Source organism: Pecten maximus, chromosome 14, assembly GCF_902652985.1.
Source record: "Pecten maximus chromosome 14, xPecMax1.1, whole genome shotgun sequence".
Taxonomy (NCBI): Eukaryota; Metazoa; Mollusca; class Bivalvia; order Pectinida; family Pectinidae; genus Pecten; species Pecten maximus.
The window spans coordinates 4,946,450-4,969,093 of NC_047028.1; the positions used below are offsets into that span (position 1 = coordinate 4,946,450).

Sequence of the window (22,644 nt, forward strand, 5' to 3'; positions counted from 1 at the left end):
GTACAACATGATGACAACTATGTATACTACTTCAAAGAAATATTCTATCTATAATATCCTGTGCTTTGACTAATTGTAATGTGTTCAACTTACGTGAAGATATGCAGGGCACTCTCTCGGAGACCAGAATCCTCATGACTTGCACATTCAAAGAGAAACTCCAATATTTCTGGCCATGTGACATTTTCATCATCATCTGCACAAAAATAGCATGTTGAATTAAGCAATACTCCTATGAATTAATTTTCAACATAAAATCTTAGTTTCAACAGCAAGACTAAGAGATTCCAAAGGGATCTTGGCACCCACCATTTAATGATCTTTTTTGGTTCTATGTCAGAATGATCTCCTCTGTTATTTTCCCTTCTATTCCTGTTAATAATCTCCTAAGAATAACTAGGGACCAAGAGGAAGCTACATATCATGTTTGAGAAATATCCCTACAGCATTCTACGATAAATAGCAATAACAAGGATTGTTTACAAATGGGCGATGGACCACAGACCATGGAGGTAGGGCGATTTGAACAGCCACCCATCTGATGATGCTAGTCTTATAATATCACGGTTAATATCACGGTTATTAAAGTATTATAACAACCCACCATTTATTTATTTAACGGGTTTTACGTCCGCTATTACGGCCTTGCGGCCTTTCGGCTGACGAACAACCCACCACCTGATGATGACAGTCTTATAATATCACAGTTATCAAAATATTATTCTCTCCAAAGTAGAATATTATAATAAGCAGGATTCACTGTATATAGGTTATCTTGGGTTTTTTCCCCCCAACTCAAATTTACACTTCTGCTTCACAAAGAAAGTCAAAATTTCCATGGGGTACAGTTTTCCCCAAATTGAAAGAAACAAGAGATCCCAGAGGGGAGCAACCTGCAATTGTCAAAATCCAAGGTGGCCGCTAATCGGCCAGTTTTTCCAATCCATCCAAAATGCAAAACTAGGGACCAAGGGAACTTGCATATGAAATTTTAGAAAGATCATTTTGGTACTTTCTAAGAAATAGCGATAACAAGAATTGTTTACGGAGGGAGGGACAAACCGATGTACTGAGTCTGACGGACCATAGACGCAGGACGATTTGAATAGCCCACCATTTGATGATGGTCGACTAAATGAGAGTTATCTAAATATTAGTGGTGATAGCTAGAGTGTAGAGACAGTAATTACCAATCATATTTCTGGCAAGCTCTGCTGTAGCATCACAGACTTTCCGTCTGACAGGGGGAGTTAACTCCTCTCTGATGGCGATCATCATTTGTTTTTTTATAGTTGCCTTCATTTCATCTGATAAAGTGGGCCAACTTTCTTCAAAATTACAGGAAAACAGACGTCGCAGCAGCACTGCAGACATCGTTCTGGTCTGGAAAAAATAAAGCAGAAACTGAAATTGCAGTTCTATTTATCAACTGTTCTCAGTTTTACATGGATTCTATTTTTATCTTTTTTTTCACGAAGACAAAATGCAAAAAAATACCAAGAAAACTTTGGTCCTTTCAGTAATTCAAGTTTTAAGTAAATTTATGTTTAAAACATTCTCATAATCAAATGCATCAACACTCAAGTATATCATTTATCCCGATAAATATTACACTTTCTGAAGTTTCTGATGACTAACAGTATTGTTTAATATTTACCATTGTAGCACTTATTTTTTTTACATGCATCATACCTCAATAGAGCCATTGCTGTTTTTCATAGACTGGACCAAGAAAGGAATCTTAGTTGTCGCTGGAATCTTGTCATAGTTTTCCTGCAATGAAGTACTCAACTGTATGACTTGTACTAGGTTAATTACCTCCCCTTATATATATAAAGACATAATTTAAGTTTTGCCATTTATTATTTAATGAAATAAGATAATAAAGTATACAAAAAGCCCTTTCACCCCAGATCAAATGTCTCGTATATATTAAAAGTCCATCAATATTCACTAATACCTAGGAAAGGAGGTGAAAGCTTAATGGCTATACACGGATTACAATACATTTTAATATTATAATATCCTTCACTTTCTGCACTCACAAGCAGCCTTTCATTCCTAGACACATAATATTTATCAGATCGAACAATAGTTGTAATAGTTGAATTATTTACATGTAAACGCAATTAATTCAATACGTTAAATAGTGTTAGGATGATTCTCGATTTTAATCGATCATTGATTACTTTATATCCCACCAGCGACTATCGATTATGAAAGCAAATAATTGATTATAGCAGGGGAGGTAACTCGTATGAGTTTGAAACTTGCTGTACTGAATCCATATATTGAAAAAATATAGAAGAAATCCCCCAAAATGTGCACAGGAATCTCGCATTTCTAAACATCTCGAAGGTGTGAGGAGCGGGAAGAAAACATTCGCAGTACATTTTCTCTGTGCTGTATTTAAATGAAAAATAACGAGGGATTCCGAAGGTACATCCTGTTTCAGTAATGGACGCCACGGCAGTGGAGCACGCCGACAAACAAACTATTTATCCATACCCAGGAGGGAAAGCCCGATCCTGGGTATGGGAACACTTTGGGTTTTACAAAATCAAGGAAGGTAGGCCCAAGTAAAGCAAATTTGGATATGACAAAAGCAGTTTGCAAAATCTGTAGACGAATATATGCCAATTAAGGTAAGTGCGCAGAAATCACTGGGAATTCCACTTTCGTTTTCCTACTACAGTGGACCCGCGATAATCCGGACGCCGATAGTCCGGAAAACTCACAGTCCGGACGGAAATGCACGGGAACGGATTTCCGTAACGTTGTTTGTACTCACCAGTCCGGAAATTCGGATTCCGATTCCGGAAGCCCATTTTGGGAACGGAACGTACTTTTCGTTAGTAAATTTCCCTCAATAATCCGGACGATTTTTTCACCACGAGGAGAAAAAAATGTCGGGGCAAGTCACCCGTGTCGACAGCTGTACAAACTATCGCTTGACACTGTGCGTAGTCATAGCGACCGCTGCCAGGTCATAGCCCTGGGTGTTTACCTGTGTTACAATGTGTAGCTTTTGTTTTTATAACGGTACATTGCTTTTTCTCTACGACCTAAATGTTACAGAATTTATGCACAAACATACAGTACGTGATACGATAATAAATCAATCTCAAATACATGTAATAAATTTATGATCGGTAATTAACATCATTAACACTTGTATTGGGTAAACACGGATATATCGGCTTGTAACACCGTTACGTGAAACGATGACTCATTGAAAGATGCATGTTATTAATTACATACACATTTACGTATTAAGCAGTGATCACAAGAACTGGGTTGATTACACACAAATTAGTCAATAGTCATCTGATACTTAACTAAGCGTCACATTGTTAAGTGAATACGGGTTTATTAATTATCCGACATCTTGGGTAGTTCTCGCTGGTGTCGCGTACTTTTAAATAGATAGCTTGGGGTTTCTGGTACGTAAAAATCATTAAAAAAAACATGGACTGACGGTAAGTTGTAAAATCCGTGTATTTTATTTAAGGTATTTAACGTTTGTAATTTCTACTTGTTTGTGAACCTCCGGGACGTGACACATGTGTGTTGTTTGTAGGTCACATTTGCCCGCTATAAATAAAACAACTTTCACTTTACATGTTCTTTTAAAAACATCAGAAACATAAGTATATTTATTGTGAAAAAGTCTGACAATTAGACGTGTTTATGAAACGTCCCGGATTGTATATAATCAAGGGAGATAACTCTTACACGACCATTTTTTTTGACCTGGTACACCAAATTCGGCAGTCCGGAAAACTCGTAATCCGGACGGTTTGGACTGGGAACAAAGGTGTTCGGATTATCGAGGGTCCACTGTACACATTACACAGGCTAGGCTTATGAGAAATTGGGGAGAATACAACTTTTTACATTTTTTTATACTGTTGTCGGATCTGTTTTACGATTGCTGAAATGTTACTCATAAATTGTTTTGAAAAATCCAGAAGTTAGTTGGCGTTCTTGCTTGTTGATAGATCTATGTAAGTTTGTTAGTTTTGGACCTCCGTTTTGTAACATTAGCCATAGCCTTCAGTACAGTAACGTTACCGATTTTATTACTAGAGATGTGAAATGTCCGTCAGGGTGGTTACTGTTATTTTTGTTATTTCCAATTTTTTTAAATATAGACTCATTAGACCCACAGTGTGTACGTTTTTGTTAAATGTGTAAATGATAAGAGTCTACATCTAGAATATGGATTACCGGTATATTTTTCATCTGTGATGCTAGAAGCAAAAAAATAGGTCAATTCAGAAAAAGGTTAAGCAACCGATTATATAATCGATAATAAGTAAGATGTGTTCAACCAATTATCGATTATGATTTCCCAAACCGATTCCCAACACTAACGTTAAATACATTATTGCCAATTAAGCAAATTTATCATGATCGTCTACGAATGTAGTTCCCTAAACAGTTATTTATATAATAAAAACATTGTTCAATCTCCGCTTTGTCTGTGCGGCCAAGTTGAAAACGCTACCCTTTCCTTTTAGAATGTGCCAGGTACGACGACATAAGGCAGTATTTATATTCCTTACCTTTTAATATTACAACAGATATCTTACTATTTGGGAACCAAACACTTTCACCACAAGAAAATAAGGTCATCGTCTTAGCTGTTCAAGATTATATACTTAAAACAAACAGGTTTTCATAAAATTTTATTTATTTCAAAAGCATGTTTTTGTACTTAGTCAAGTTGTCTGTCTCAACAATCTGAACTCTACACCAAGTATTCACCATTTTCCTTTTCTTCTCCTTGCTTAAACTTTTGTTATTCATTGTTAATATATGGTCTTATATGGCAAATGATATGTTGTCCATCCTCAATATATTTGCTGTTTATGATAAGGTGATAGATTTAAAAATTTACATAAGTGTCTGAGACACTTGTTTCTATTTCCTATTCTGTACATTCAATTTTGTAACTATATGTTTTGAAATGTCTGAATAAAAGAAAGTTTAAACTAATTAAGCAACTGAAAAATACTGTACAAAGTTTATGCGATGCCTTAGCCAAAATTACCTAAACTTATTTATTTAAACCTTTGAGGGAACATCATTAATTTCATACAAATTAAGTCTCAAATAGGGAGGGAAGGGTGGGTTTTTCAAGAAAGGAGATATAATAGTATCTGTCCCGACACCTCAGGATTCTAAATGAGTAAGAGAAAAAATTGGAAGGCGCTACTCCAAAAAGGCGCCTAAAAGCTGGCCAATGAAAACTTTATGCTCTAATGAGGGGTCATTTTACTAGTCAAGCTCGTGCTCGAGCTGTATGTTGAGAGGAGTGAATATTACTCAATGGATGGCCAATAATAACACATAAAATATATACATTCAAGTCAAGCTCGTGCTTGAGCTGTAAGTTGAGAGGAGTGAATATTACTCAATGGATCGCCAATAATAACACATAAAATATATACATTCAAGTCAAGCTCGTGCTCGAGCTGTATGTTGAGAGGAGTGAATATTACTCAATGGATGGCAAATGATAACACACATAAAATATATACATTCAAGTCAAGCTTGTGCTCGAGCTGTATGTTGAGAGGAGTGAATATTACTCAATGGATGGCAAATAATAACCCGTGTGAAATATTTGTATTCAGAGAGGTAATTAACTATTTTTGAACAATATATATATCCAAATGTGTGAATTTGTACAACTCTTGATCTGTACAATATTTTCAACAACAAACTTTTAGATGTATTTTGAACTAATAATCCTTCAAGTTATGCATACTATTCACTGTGGCGGTTATAGGTAGTACTTACACTGACGGTTTAAGGGAAGCTAAAATAATGTGATCGAGAGAATGGTGTGTGTGTGGGGGGGGGGGGGGGGGGGGGGGGGGTAATTGCCCACGTTTGGCTGTGGCGTTATAAAAACTATGCCATTTACATTATCTTGATTATAAGATAAGCAATAAATATGCATACACGATGGTAAGTAACGAATCATTGTTTTGTATCTTGGGTCAAAAACATTCAGAAATCACCGATGGCAGATCGACGTAAAATTTGTCCGAAACGTCGTATCCTGTCACAGGCAGTTGCTGTCAGTGTGTAGCCTAAACAACCGATTTATAGTGGAAACGAACCCTCAGTATGCCATGGTGCAAAAACAACACGAATCTTCACTCTAATATGATCAAAGCATGATTACAGAGTCAAATTTAGTCATGAATGAATGAAACATGGCGGAAGTTCTGAAACACGTGTTCCGCCAATAAATTTTTCATGGTGAAATGTTCTAGAAAATCCTAAGTTTTTTGACAACAGAATTCGGTAATTTGTGATTGTTATTACCTCTGATTGTGTTCTGACGTCATTATCAGTGCTCATCAATCTCTCCAAGAGAGCTTCGAACTGTGCCTGGTCAGCCATTTTTCCTCGTCATGCCGTCGTGAAAAGAACGTTGACCTTTCACCTTACATATTCCCGCCTTACTTCATTTATACAGTACATGAAGCGGTTACGTCCCTTTGTACCGAGATATAATATATTAGACTCTCTTTGGCAAACATGTTATGACATTATGTCCCCTAAAATTAAATAAAAATATGAACACTGTATTTGATTTTAAATAGAGGTGGATGAGTCATTTATGTTTTTAAGAAACAAGCCATATACATACAAGTTTGTATTGTACTGTATCCAGACATTTTATACATGTATATATATGCCTCTGGTAGATCCACATACATATATTTTTTCACACATTCTTAATATAATTATATATATTGAATTGACTGAGTATTTAGCTTACAATCAACGCCAGACCGAGTATAAATAGGCCTATATACAATCTGTGCCTTGATACGAGTAATCTTTAATGGCTGTTAAAGAGATATATGACAGGTGTATATTGTCACACAAAGACAATTTATACGCCTGGTAACCCCTCCAGTTGATCATAGCAATACATACAAAGCGCCGGGCGATTCCGTGATTAACAGTCGTTTTACTAATACAACGCCAGCGAGTCAAGCACACGTGTATGTGTAGAAGTCTATTACCCGAACAACAACGCAAGAACCTGTATAATGAGATCGTGGTGATTATTTTTGAGGTTATACAAATTCTGTAAAATGAAATATTAACATGCAATTAATATTGATAACGGTCCATTTGTAAAGGCATTCGTCGATGTGATTTTTACTTGTTATGCCTATACTGCACACAATCACGTTGATTTTTATTTACGACTTTTAATTTCTAATGAGCCGTACCAAGTTTATTATATAGGTAGTCATGCAATGGGTCAACATACAGGTTAGATGTTGGATGCAATGTATTGAATGCATTTTTTAATGTGAACTATCTTCAATCCACAATTTTGAATATGTGCTGATAAATTAAATACCAATTGAGAAAGAAACCATTTAAAGTTATATCACTCGTCAATGAATGTTGGTCCGTACCCAAAACTGGAGGGAAGGTACACTTTACAGGAGACACGCTGTTTAAGGACATGAGTACTAACTTCGTCATCTTGACAGACCACTGGGCTGCCATGGTTGGAAATGAGGCAACCCGGACTGTCTTATGCATCCAACCAAACCGGCTTGAAGCTCCTCTAGGGAAATGTCCCTCTAACTCCCAATCCCCAACCCCAAGGCGGCCGGGGGGAAACAGAATACTAGATACATTTTCCTGGCTTCATTCTGAGTATAGGTTTGGTTTAGTTTGGTTTTATTTATTTAACGTCCTATCAACAGCTAAGGTCATTTAAGGACGGCCTCCCGTGCGTGCGATATGCATGGGCGTGGTGAGTACGTACATCTGTATGTGTGTTTTGGGAGGCTGCATAGGATATTAAAACATACTTCATAAAGTTTTCTAAAAAGTTTTGGAAATTATTTGAAATAAATGAAGAAAACATCAGCTTTACATCATTTCAAACAATTTACAAAACATTTTGGAAAACTTTGTTTTTCAGTCAAATGTTGGCAACCAATTGGGTTGCTGGTCTGGACATTCTGGCAGCACTGCCAGATTTCAGACAGCCATGGATTGCCTGCCTACTCTCAGTGCCGAATCCCTGCTGTTTTCTTATATTATTCCACGAAAGCCGAAAGACTAGATGGAGACTGGGGAAGTCCTGTGATGTTATAGGGACAGATGACGACCAGGAACAGTCTGACAAATGGTACTGTGTTAGCAGATCGGTTAAAGAGCGCGAGGGGATAAGTTACAGAGCAAGGAACAGAGCAACAGCCCAGAGCCAGCTTCCGTGTGAGTGGGGAGGGAGGCATAGTTGATTCGAGGGTTGATTGATATGTTGTGCCTCGTATCGAAGGAGGTACTCAAGGATGTTCTTTTTAAGTCCTACTATTCTCTGACTATGTAGAGCAGTGTATCCAAAGACTGGTCTCATTTGGTTAGTTTATATTGACGAGGTAGCACTCTAAAGTAAACAAGGCAAGCGGTTTTTGCAAAATGGACAAAATTGGTTAGGTTTAGGGAGAAAGAGTTCGTCATTGCCATGGCTGCCATTCGCGATTGCAATTGGATTGTGGCTTTAAATTGATTGAGCATCCGCCTTATTCATCTGGTCTCGCTCCATCAGACTTTCATTCATCTATTTCCAAAACTGAAAACAGCCATTTCAGGCATCCTAACCCTAAAATACAGTGGATGATTTTCTGAACGACCAAGAAAATGGGTTCTGATAAAAGTGGCATTGAGGCCATTAAACACCGCTGGCAAAAGTGTATAGATACTGATGGGGTTTATGTTGAAAAATACATATGTAATACAATATGTCAGGCAATATTCAAATCCTTCAATATGAGGCTCACAACTTATCAATCAGCCCTCGTACTCTATAGGTGTTACGGTCACAAAGATCTCTCGTCACCCCGGGAGTATCGAGGATGGTGAGACACAGGAAGAATCAAATGATCGGACATGGAAATTCAGAGGATCGAAAGATTGCAGTGGTGATGAGCGATGGAGCCTCATGACGACAGTGGAATCTTTAGTGAAGAAGATGAATGACTGTCTGAGTAAGTGGATACGAGTCTCATCAAGCTTCGTATACATTGGTCCGTATGGACTACTACCATGCAATAACGGGTCTTTTAGGAGTTTAAAGCTCAAAGTGCAGACTGGTGATGACATTCCGAGACTTCAATGATCAGTGAGGCAGGTATACAGAAAAAGAACAGGAAGTGGTCTGCATCTAATCCTGTAGGACTATGCGGGAGGTAAGGGACATAATTGGGAACACTAATCGAAAGACAAGGAGTCAACTGTTTAAACTCCCAGCAGTGTGAAAGGGCGAATTCTCAGGAGCAACGGAAGACAGTTCAGAAGAGGAGAGACAAAGCAGAAATCAGTTGAACTGAGAAAGCATGGTGTATGTACCTGATGGAACATCCCAGAGAAAAAGCTTACATGGCCAGACTTGTGGAGGATGGAACCATCCAGCTCCCTTTATGTTTAGATCAGTATATATGCACTGCGCCAGAGGGGAATGACAGAGGACTCGAGATGAAGACTGTGCAGCCAGATAGATTTAGTAATGTCCCACATCTTGTCATGATACAAGAGACACTACAGCTGGTGAAATACCATTGGAAACATGGCAATGTACTGCGAGTATTGGCTGATGCCCTGGAGGTGGAGGGACGGAAGGAGAGGGCGAACTGCATGACAGGACAGTCTGCTGTACAGTTTGCTAAGCAGAGTGAAATACGGAAAGGAAAGCTAAGAAGTAACTATAATTATATCTTGGACCGGGCTCAATCATAATGTGGACTTGGACAGAAAGTTTGTCTTCCCAGTCGTCGTGGAAGTAACATCGTGATGTCAGAGGCTAAAACTCCTTATCGCAATAGAGCATAGAGCAGACGATTTGATAACAAAGTGTCCCCGCTACTTGCCCATCCACCATCTATCAACGATCCAGTCTTTGTTTTGTTTTTTAAGCGAACATTTTTAACTACTCGCTGTGAAGTTTGTCACTATGTACGATAGACAGACCTTATACATTCATATATATCTAATGCGTATATGACACAAGCCCCTGTGCATTAGTATGGAATGCATGTAATTTATCATTAAATACCATTGTGGATGATATTTGACGATTTTTAGCTACATGCTTTAAATTTTGTGATTTTCTTTTCTTTCTTTTTTTTCAGGTTATGTCCACGTGGATATTTTTTTAAAATAAACAACAAGCGTTTTATTTCATTTCCAACAAATTTATTCCGAATCTATCAGTGTCTGATACACCAAACACTTTAAGTAGTTTAGGTATTTTTTTCGTGATGAATTTATTATACGCTCTCTGATTTCCCTTCAACAATTCTGATAATGATTCTTTTTTCTTTTGACATTTTTGTTTTTTTTTGGTTTCTGCACAATTGACGGCAGTATATCCTCATCCGAAGAAGACGACAGGGCCATCGCAACTGCCTTTCTCTTCTGCGTCATTACCGGTTTCGATGGACCAGCCTCTGGCACAGGTCTCGTAGTCCCAGTGGTTGGTCTGGAGGTGTTCTTGGTCTCTAGTTTCCTTACGCGGTCTACTTCCTGCCTATTTGAAATATGAAAAAAAAAAAAATTTTCACAAACTTTTCGACTTAATTCACACATATATACATATTCACTTATTTTATTTTTGTTCAATTTAAATTAATAATAGTCTTCATCAACACTTGACATGTTGAGTCAACGATTCGTCTTACATATGGTTAAGTATTATAAAATACATTGTATACAATTTGTGGACATTTGTGCTGCCATGGCTGTTCGAAGAGTTCGATTGTTTGGATACACAGAATAAAACTGAGATATAATGAAGTAGTTTGTGGTTTATTGAAATGTATGTTTCGAGATGTCCCTCGAAATCCGAAGTCCGTGTCGGTGTCGGTGTCCGTACTCGGTGTCAGGCAAAATGGGAAATGTCTAGTAGTTGGTGACTACCTCACTGAACGGCTGATGCTGATACAACATACCATCCAAAGTAATTAGTGTAAAGTGTCTTGCCTGTGGACACAACCGAGACAGAACAGACCGACTCGTTTCTCAGCTTCCCGAGAATCACTAACCGAGCTAGATTAAAATTCGGTAGAAATGACACCCCCGGTGTTCATATCCAAATACATGTAGACTGTAACAAATTCTCAAGTCCCTGTGTGTTTAACAACATATTCGTCTATACCGTGATGATATAAGAAATAGTTTGGTAACAATTATTCCCATTCTAATATACGAAAATCACAGGGGCTCGGCTCGGGTTCGGAAATCTGGGTTATCAAGGGACTCGGTTTATAGTAGCCCGAGTTTCCTCTTTCCCGGGCTAGGTTTATAGTAAATATGTCATAATTTCAACAATACTACTCAATCTATAAGTTTAACCTAAAATTTGTTTATCAATGTTTCAAAAAATCCAATAAGTCAACATCTCTATACGTTAATTAGATTGCCAGCACTTTTCTGAGGTTAAACTGAACCCCTCCCAAAGAAATTAAAAAAATATATGACATGCAAGAGTGCATGCTAAAAAGTTAATTTGAGAGGGAGATTTCACGAGAAGGGTGTTTTGTTTGTGAACCAACAAATGAATTATATTTGGATGTTAATGAAAAAAAAAATGAATAAGGAATAATTAAATAAAAAAAGAAAGATAATGTTTTCCACTACTTTGTGCTCGGCACCCGTTTTTTCTGTGTTGCCACAAATGTTCATAGATAGCATTTTTAAATGTGCCAACAGAATTTCACGCGACCAGTTTGATCATGAGTAACTTATGAAATCCGTAAACAACCAGCGCACTAGAAAATTAAATACATCGTTCACCCCGATTTTTATAGAGTTTCAGAAAAAATACTTGTTAGACCGAGTCGAAAGCTTTTTTGATACGGACTATAGATTTGTTTCTGTGCCATGGGAGATAACTCTAAATTGGAGCCTCGGCAGGTGCTCGCTGTGTACAGCAGTTTGACAGTTGGTGTGAGAGGTGTAGGGAGGGTTTGTGTGATCATAGCGGTGTTAGGTTGTGAACAGGTACCAAGATGTCAACATTGTTAACTTTTCATTGAAGAAAATGTCTTCACATATGACTTTCATCTGTTTAGATGAGGAAATGTTGGAGTAAGTTTGTGTGACACAATAGTGCCGGTGGCAGTGTAAAAACTCTCGGCTGGAGGGTAACTTAGTGCTCGGAAATGGCGTCTGCTAGAGTAGCCAAAATAAAACGTCAGAGTTCAATGAAAGATGAAGAAAAAGGACCACCCAAAATTAACAGCTATGATATATTGACAACGATAGGTGAGTATTTTTAATACATTCGATTTGTCTGTAAATTTAGTTTCTGTGTACTGAAACCGATTGTCATGTCACAACATATATTATCAGTTGTTTAATTTAGACACATTGTACTGGGTATACATGTACAGAGTACAACATATACAAACAACATAATTGGCTTACCTGTTTCCATGTCCTTCAAACAATTGATATCTAAGCCTGCTTGTTACCTAATAATATCAATGCTATGCATTTGTCCCAATTTTAAAATGTAATATTATAATTCATCAATTAAATAACTATATATCTGTAATTAGTTAAACTTAAGCAGCTATGTCATTAATTTTTTTTTCCTTGTGTTACTATTAATGAATACAATATTTGGTCTCAATGTATTTGATTGCATTCACCAGATGTATTACCAGTATACCTCACTGGTTTAATTTGAGGATTAAAGATTAATATGTAAGCTTTGAACGGGCTAGAACAAGTGCCAAGTCTCAAACACAACGAAAAATAAGTGGAAAATTTTATGAGCTAATCAAAAGTAATCATACCAAAACTTTATGATTGTTCCTTGTAAAATGGGCGCAGAAAAGAATTTTGGGAAAGAATGCATTTTTTTTTTCTATTATAAGTTAAAACTATCTAGGATTGATAGATTTTTATGATCTGGCTGATTATCCTTAAAGAGTAGCTTATAATATCACTGGTATGTATATTTGTTGTAATGCTATTTCAAAGCTAAGCTTGATACTCAAGTATGCATGTGTATTAAACCGAGTAAAAGTTGACTCATCAATGTCCAGAATTTTGTCTTGTACTATGTATGCACAGATAACTGACATTGAACTTGGCAGAGACTTTGGTCTAGATCAGTTTTATTATGAAGATATTTATAGTTAAATGATTTTCTATTTAAGATAGTTGGAGTGGGTGGTTTAATTAACAACTGTTCATTAAAAAGAAAAATTATTCACAACATTAGATATATAGTATTTGTCCCAAATTAAAGGTTAGATAAGACTTCAAATCATTACCTATTTAAGAGATGAAAAATAAAAGTGTACCAGTGTTTTAGGTTAATTTTGGTGAAGAAGATATTTCTCATGAGAAAATGATATCCCTCATATAATACATTTATTTGACAATATGGTAGGGGGGCAGCAAAAGATAGTTGATGATCGATCCTTATACAGATGTTACAGAAACACTTTAATTGTTTTGGTAACTTGAAACGAAAATTAGGGGCAGTGGTGTATAGTTGGTTGGGTGGGGATAGGGCAGTGGTGTCTAGTTGGTTGGGTGGGGATAGGACAGTGGTGTATAGTTGGTTGGGTGGGGATAGGACAGTGGTGTATAGTTGGTTGGATGGGGATAGGATAGTGGTGTATAGTTGTTCAGGTGGGGATAGGGCAGTGGTGTCTAGTTGGTTTGGACGGGATAGGGCAGTGGTGTATAGTTGGTTGGATGGGGATAGGACAGTGGTGTATAGTTGGTTGGGTGGGGATAAGACAGTGGTGTATAGTTGGTTGGGTGGGGATAGGACAGTGGTGTATATTTGGTTGGGTGGGGATAGGACAGTGGTGTATAGTTGGTTGGGTGAGGATAGGGCAGTGGTGTATAGTTGGTTGGGTGGGTGTCGATAGGACAGTGGTGTATTAGTTGGTTGGGTGGGTGTCGATAGGACAGTGGTGTATGGTTGGTTGGGTGGGGATAGGACAGTGGTGTATAGTTGGTTGGGTGGGGATAGGACAGTGGTGTATAGTTGGTTGGGTGGGGATAGGACAGTGGTATACAGTTGGTTGGGTGGGGATAGGACAGTGGTGTATAGTTGGTTGGGTGAGGATAGGACAGTGGTGTATAGTTGGTTGGACGGGATAGGGCAGTGGTATACAGTTGGTTGGGTGGGGATAGGACAGTGGTGTATAGTTGGTTGGGTGAGGATAGGACAGTGGTGTTTAGTTGGTTGGGTGGGGATAGGACAATGGTGTATAGTTGGTTGGGTGGGGATAGGGCAGTGGTGTATAGTTGGTTGGGTGGGGATAGGACAGTGGTGTATAGTTGGTTGGGTGGGGATAGGACAGTGGTGTATAGTTGGTTGGGTGGGGATAGGACAATGGTGTATAGTTGGTTGGGTGGGGATAGGACAGTGGTGTATAGTTGGTTTGGTGGGGATAGGACAGTGGTGTATAGTTGGTTGGGTGGGGATAGGGCAGTGGTGTATAGTTGGTTGGGTGGGGATAGGACAGTGGTATATAGTTGGATGGGTGGGGATAGGACAATGGTGTATAGTTGGTTGGGTGGGGATAGGACAGTGGTGTATAGTTGGTTGGGTGGGGATAGGGCAGTGGTGTATAGTTGGTTGGGTGGGGATAGGACAGTGGTGTATAGTTGGTTGGGTGGGGATAAGACAGTGGTGTATAGTTGGTTGGGTGGGGATAAGACAGTGGTATATAGTTGGTTGGGTGGGGATAGGACAGTGGTATATGGTTGGTTGGGTGGGGATAGGGCAGTGGTGTATGGTTGGTTGGGTGGGGATAAGACAGTGGTGTATAGTTGGTTGGGTGGGGATAGGACAGTGGTGTATAGTTGGTTGGGTGGGGATAGGACAGTGGTGTATAGTTGGTTGGGTGGGTGGGGATAAGACAGTGGTGTATGGTTGGTTGGGTGGGGGTAGGGCAGATGTGGGAGCGATAATTTGGTTATCAATTAAATGCTGAATTATTGTTGTAAAGAGGTTGATTATAGGAATACTGGTAAATAGATACCAGGATGTAACCTGCTCCTGATCCTTCCACACCTATAGTTATAGGTGTTGGGTTATAATCAGTCATAAACCCTGCATGTGGTTTGGGGAAGAGTATTTAGGTGTTAATCAGCAGTAGATGTGAACTTGTTGGTGTATAACCTACATTGCCCCCAGCTATAGTAGTGTTGTATCTACATTGTCGGAGTGAGATCAGCTCTACAAGCCTCTCAGCATCTGTATCACTGCAGGCCACCAGTACAGGTCAGGGGTCAATGAGTACCTACATGTACACATCTATCACCATGGAAACCAGATGGTATTGAGTTAATTGAAAGATTGGTACTATAGTATTCTATCAAAGAAGTGTTTAGTTTATATATGTCTATTCACACCTACATTTTAGATTATATAATTATAACCCACAATTACTACATATATCTAAATCCTGAAGTTTTGTTAAAATTAAATTTGATCATTTAAGTCCTAATTATAGTTTTAAAAACTTCCTGATGTTCTGGCATGTAGATCAATGGTAACAATTATTTTGTAATAATGCAGTTTATTTTACTTCATTAAAATGTACTAAATTTCCTTTGATGTCTTCCAAGGTGATGTTACAGTAATATAGGTCAATTCAAAGAATTTTGAATTTTTACACATCAGGTTTGAATCAAAGTTGAGGCAATTTATTAATAACAAACCAAAACTTAAGTTCTATAATGAGAATGATCAAATAAATAAGAAACATTTGCAATTCAATTACTTCATGGTGACATTTTTATTTTAAATACAACTCCCTTTTACAATTAGTAACAGCAATTAAATCTGTGAGTGTGATGCCTTCCAATTACGCAAAAATAGATGGTGGAATTTTTCATCTAGAATAATTTAATTGGCTACATTCGGAAAACAAAGACTGTTGTATTTGTACATCTTCATGATCATGACCACCTGTACTTGTGTCATGTTATTTCCCACTGACTAACATTTAATAAGTCACTTTCCTTTGTAAATGTTCTATAACAATGAAGTATAGAACAATGATGATTAAATTCTTCAAAAAATTGAAAAATAAAACCAATTGATAGATTCCAGATTTGAAAAGGCAAATAATTGTTAATTTACAAATGATACAACAGGATATTTATATGTTTAAAAATATATAGGAATAATATGATTCTTCACACAAATTAGCTTATATTTAGAGATAATTTTTGTAGCTAGGATTTTATTAATAATCTTTCATTGTGTGGTTATATTTGTTTTGTTCAGTTCATAATTTTATAGTTATTGAAAGCTTCTATAATTGTAAATCAATACTTTCCTTTCAAATTTTAAATGCTCAATATTAGAAACACATAAAATGTATGTAGTTTAAAGTTCACCTTTAAAAACAAATTTTGCATTTGGCGCTATAGTCTACATACGGCACTGTAGTCTACATATGGTGCTGTAGCTATAGTCTACATATGGTGCTGTAGTCTACATATGGTGCTGTAGTCTACATATGGTGCTGTAGTCTACATATGGTGCTGTAGTCTACATATGGTGCTGTAGTCTACATATATCATCCTGTATCTAGCTACATATCGTGCTGTAGTCTACATATCGTGCTGTATCTACATATGGTGCTGTAGTCTACATATGGTGCTGTAGTCTACATATGGTGCTGTAGTCTACATATCACGCTGTAGTCTACATATCACGCTGTAGTCTACATATCACGCTGTAGTCTACATATCACGCTGTAGTCTACATATCACGCTGTAGTCTACATATCATGCTGTAGTCTACATATCACGCTGTAGTCTACATATCGTGCTGTAGTCTACATATCACACTGTAGTCTACATATCACGCTGTAGTCTACATATGGCACTGTAGTCTACACATTGTGCTGTAGTCTACATATCGTGCTGTAGTCTACATATCGTGCTGTAGTCTACATATCGTGCTGTAGTCTACACATCATGCTGTAGTCTACACATTGTGCTGTAGTCTACATATCGTGTTGTAGTCTACATATCTTGCTGTAGTCTACATATCACGCTGTAGTCTACATATCATGCTGTAGTCTACATATCACGCTGTAGTCTACATATCACGCTGTAGTCTACATATGGCACTGTAGTCTACACATTGTGCTGTAGTCTACATATCATGCTGTAGTCTACATATCGTGCTGTAGTCTACATATCGTGCTGTAGTCTACATATCGTGTTGTAGTCTACATATCGTGCTGTAGTCTACATATTGTGCTGTAGTCTACATATCGTGCTGTAGTCTACATATCGTGCTGTAGTCTACATATCGTGCTGTAGTCTACATATCATGCTGTAGTCTACATATCATGCTGTAGACTACATATCCTGATGTAGTCTACATATTGTGCTGTAGTCTACACATTGTGCTGTAGTCTACATATCTTGCTGTAGTCTACATATCTTGCTGTAGTCTACATATCATGCTGTAGTCTACATATCACGCTGTAGTCTACATATCACGCTGTAGTCTACATATGGCACTGTAGTCTACACATTGTGCTGTAGTCTACATATCGTGCTGTAGTCTACATATCATGCTGTAGTCTACATATCACACTGTAGTCGACATATGGTGCTGTAGTCTACATATGGTGCTGTAGTCTACATATCACACTGTAGTCTACATATCGTGCTGTAGTCTACATATGGTGCTGTAGTCTACATATGGTGATGTAGTCGACATATCGTGCTGTAGTCTACATATTGTGTTGTAGTCTACATATCGTGTTGTAGTCTACATATCATGCTGTAGTCTACATATCGTGTTGTAGTCTACATATTGTGTTGTAGTCTACATATTGTGCTGTAGTCTACATATCGTGCTGTAGTCTACATATCGTGCTGTATCTTCATATCACTGTAGTCTACATATCATGCTGTAGTCGACATATCGTGCTGTAGACTACATATCGCGATGTATCTACATATCGCGCTGTATCTACATATTGTGCTGTAGTCTACATATCATGCTGTAGACTACATATCCTGATGTAGTCTACATATTGTGCTGTAGTCTACACATTGTGCTGTAGTCTACATATCTTGCTGTAGTCTACATATCTTGCTGTAGTCTACATATCATGCTGTAGTCTACATATCACGCTGTAGTCTACATATCACGCTGTAGTCTACATATGGCACTGTAGTCTACACATTGTGCTGTAGTCTACATATCGTGCTGTAGTCTACATATCATGCTGTAGTCTACATATCACACTGTAGTCTACATATGGTGCTGTAGTCTACATATGGTGCTGTAGTCTACATATCACACTGTAGTCTACATATCGTGCTGTAGTCTACATATGGTGCTGTAGTCTACATATGGTGATGTAGTCGACATATCGTGCTGTAGTCTACATATTGTGTTGTAGTCTACATATCGTGTTGTAGTCTACATATCATGCTGTAGTCTACATATCGTGTTGTAGTCTACATATTGTGTTGTAGTCTACATATTGTGCTGTAGTCTACATATCGTGCTGTAGTCTACATATCGTGCTGTATCTACATATCACTGTAGTCTACATATCATGCTGTAGTCGACATATCGTGCTGTAGACTACATATCGCGATGTATCTACATATCGCGCTGTATCTACATATTGTGCTGTAGTCTACATATCGTGCTGTAGTCTACATATCGTGCTGTAGTCTACATATTTTTCGTCTTGGAAAGGCTTAATTTTCACTGTGTGGCAGATGAGGTTCAAATCAATCACAACAATGAATTTGATTTAAAGATGGTATTTTTTCAAATGAACATACAAGGAAATGGATAGGAAGAAAGCTTGTATTCATTAAAGAAAAACAGAGCATCACATATATAGATGTAAATATAACAATTAATTAGAACATATCAGTTATCAATGGGTTATGGGATGTCTGTTTTCAATCATCCATATGAAACTTTTCCATGTTACTATACTATAATGCTTTAATCTTCATCCTTTTAACATGCCTACTGATACTCCATCCATAACCTTGTTTCATCCTGTTCCATCTCATATGGAAACAAACGTGATCGAGTAAGACCTTTTACATCCAGAGATACAGGATCAGTGCAAGAACATATACAGGTTCAAGGAGTTGTTTCATTGCTTGAAGAAGGAAATGAAACTAAATATATTTTCATGCTTGAAACAGATCCCCTCATCACTTAATGATGGACAGAAACATGTAAACACTTGTGCTATCCTTTAGAAGATTGCATTAAGAAGCAATCAAATCTATTTTATGATGTAGTGTGTAATGGATTAAGACAAACATAACATTTCTCATGTAATGTACGTGGTTGTGTATTGAATAGGCTAGTTCCATTCTCCAGACAAGATTTTAAAGGTAGCTTTGCCCACGGAAATACATTAAAGGCAGTAAAAAGCATAAGAATTAAGAGAGCAGTAAACCATGGCCATTTTGTGGTGGTTTTATTCATAACCTCACCTTTCCTTTACCAATCATCTGGTGTTAATTCTGTTTTACCTTTTTTCTATGTTTTCATTCCTGATGTTACCTTGCCCTTCCTTCTACCACCATTGTTTGTCTGTCTTCCTTTGACATTTCCATTGTCTTTCTATCTATTTTCAACTATTTCCCTGTGCTATTGCAATCTTCATCATCCCTTGTAATAGTTTTTGTCTCACTGTTCTTTCCACTGGCCCATTTGTCTTATTTGATGTTTTCTTTTATTATTTTCTGATTTCTTGACCTTCTTCTGTCCTGAAGTCTGTCCCCAATTTGCCTTGCAAGCTCTTGAAGTGTGCCCTAATCAGAATCTGCCTTGCTATAAGTTAAACCGAGTTTTCCTGACCTGTACCTCAAATCTACCTTGCTAATAAGTGTTCCTTTTGTCTGTCCCCAATCTACCTTACTTGTTCCTTTTGTCTGTCCCCAATCTGCCTTGCTTGTTCCTTTTGTCTGTCCCAAATCTACCGTACTTGTTACTGGAGTGTGTCCCCAATCTACCATACTTGTTCCTGGAGTGTGTCCCCAATCTACCTTACTTGTTACTGGAGTGTGTCCCCAATCTACCGTACTTGTTACTGGAGTGTGTCCCCAATCTACCTTACTTGTTACTGGAGTGTGTCCCCAATCTACCGTACTTGTTACTGGAGTGTGTCCCCAATCTACCTTACTTGTTACTGGAGTGTGTCCCCAATCTACCTTACTTGTACCTGGAGTGTGTCCCCAATCTACCTTACTTGTTACTGGAGTGTGTCCCCAATCTACCTTACTTGTTACTGGAGTGTGTCCCCAATCTACATTACTTGTTACTGGAGTGTGTCCCCAATCTACCTTACTTGTTACTGGAGTGTGTCCCCAATCTACCATACTTGTTCCTGGAGTGTGTCCCCAATCTACTTTACTTGTTACTGGAGTGTGTCCCCAATCTACCTTACTTGTTACTGGAGTGTGTCCCCAATCTACCGTACTTGTTACTGGAGTGTGTCCCCAATCTACCTTACTTGTTACTGGAGTGTGTCCCCAATCTACCGTACTTGTTACTGGAGTGTGTCCCCAATCTACCTTACTTGTTACTGGAGTGTGTCCCCAATCTACCGTACTTGTTACTGGAGTGTGTCCCCAATCTACCGTACTTGTTACTGGAGTGTGTCCCCAATCAACCTTGTTACTGGAGTGTGTCCCCAATCTACCTTACTTGTTACTGGAGTGTGTCCCCAATCTACCTTACTTGTTCCTGGAGTGTGTCCCCAATCTACCTTACTTGTTACTGGAGTGTGTCCCCAATCTACCTTACTTGTTACTGGAGTGTGTCCCCAATCTACCTTACTTGTTACTGGAGTGTGTCCCCAATCTACATTACTTGTTACTAGAGTGTGTCCCCAATCTACATTACTTGTTACTGGAGTGTGTCCCCAATCTACCGTACTTGTTACTGGAGTGTGTCCCCAATCTACCTTACTTGTTACTGGAGTGTGTCCCCAATCTACCGTACTTGTTACTGGAGTGTGTCCCCAATCAACCTTGTTACTGGAGTGTGTCCCCAATCTACCTTACTTGTTACTGGAGTGTGTCCCCAATCTACCTTACTTGTTCCTGGAGTGTGTCCCCAATCTACCTTACTTGTTACTGGAGTGTGTCCCCAATCTACATTACTTGTTACTAGAGTGTGTCCCCAATCTACATTACTTGTTACTGGAGTGTGTCCCCAATCTACCTTACTTGTTACTGGAGTGTGTCCCCAATCTACCTTACTTGTTACTGGAGTGTGTCCCCAATCTACCTTACTTGTTACTGGAGTGTGTCCCCAATCTACCTTACTTGTTACTGGAGTGTGTCCCCAATCTACCTTGTTACTGGAGTGTGTCCCCAATCTACCTTGTTACTGGAGTGTGTCCCCAATCTACCTTACTTGTTACTGGAGTGTGTCCCCAATCTACCTTGTTACTGGAGTGTGTCCCCAATCTACCTTACTTGTTACTGGAGTGTGTCCCCAATCTACCTTACTTGTTACTGGAGTGTGTCCCCAATCTACCTTACTTGTTCCTGGAGTGTGTCCCCAATCTACCTTACTTGTTACTGGAGTGTGTCCCCAATCTACTTTACTTGTACCTGGAGTGTGTCCCCAATCTACCGTACTTGTTACTGGAGTGTGTCCCCAATCTACCTTACTTGTTACTGGAGTGTGTTCCCAATCTACATTACTTGTTACTGGAGTGTGTCCCCAAATCCCAAGCTGATCATGAGTCTTCAAAACAACTGGATTTCCCATGGATTTGACTTTCAGTTCTATACAAGTTTGATATATGAATATATCAATAATAGACATGAGTTTTAGATTTATTGTTAGGTACTTACTTTATGAAAAAAAACCCAGATTTTTTTTATGTAGGTCACAGAGTGGTTAAGAAATTGTACCAAACAACAATTAATTTGAATTGTACCAAACAACAATTAATTTCCTTACGCTTTGTCAGTCTAACCCTGGGGCCAGCATTTAAACAACACGTTTTGTGTTTGGTATGTAACTTAACCTTAGACCCCTACAATAGCTATGTTTATATAGCTCTTTCATTACACTCAAGAAAACCAACATTGACGAATTTGTTATTGTGTATCATGTCCACTGGTCCTGTTATAAGGAGCTTATTTGTAATTTGTATTCATAGTACATTTGTGAACGCACAATGTGTAGAAATTTAAGGTGTTTCTGGGCTTTAACTCTAAATATTTACATGATTTTAATGTACACTACAGATGTCTGTAACTGGGTCTTATAAGTTCTCACAGTTAACGTGGCTATTGTGGTTTTTATAAGGGTTTGATTAAATTAAGGTGGGAAATGTTTTTGTCCGTGGAATTGCAGAAACAAATTTGGTCCGATGTACGTAATTGTAGGAATTCTATTTCTCAAACTTCACAATGATAAAGCCACTAAATATTGTCAACATTTCCTAGTGAGAGAATAACCTGGGTACTGTTTACCTATAGCATTGTTATAGTTTCCCTATTTCAGATTAGTTGAAGGATAATGCACTATTTTTTGTGGGGTTTTTTTGTCTTGAAAATGAAGTGGGTAAAATTGTGCCA

At 38.1% G+C, this 22,644-nt stretch overlaps 2 protein-coding genes across 2 annotated transcripts in view; one reads left to right on the top strand and one right to left on the bottom strand.

Moving 5' to 3' along the window:
- Positions 1–6,446, bottom strand: part of LOC117341920 (importin-5-like) — a 38,366-nt gene extending 31,920 nt beyond the window's left edge. Inside the window, 4 exon segments of the mRNA XM_033903781.1 lie at positions 94–196; positions 1,191–1,383; positions 1,693–1,773; positions 6,343–6,446. Coding sequence (XP_033759672.1) covers positions 94–196; positions 1,191–1,383; positions 1,693–1,773; positions 6,343–6,420 — 455 coding nt within the window. The 5' untranslated portion in view covers positions 6,421–6,446.
- Positions 6,447–11,987: 5,541 nt separating this feature from the next.
- The window catches only part of LOC117342015 (cAMP-dependent protein kinase catalytic subunit 3-like), a 75,748-nt gene continuing 65,091 nt past the window's right edge, over positions 11,988–22,644 (top strand). The window contains exon 1 of the mRNA XM_033903956.1: positions 11,988–12,318. Within this exon, the coding sequence (XP_033759847.1) occupies positions 12,216–12,318 (103 nt within the window). The 5' untranslated portion in view covers positions 11,988–12,215. The remainder of the gene's footprint in view (positions 12,319–22,644) is intronic.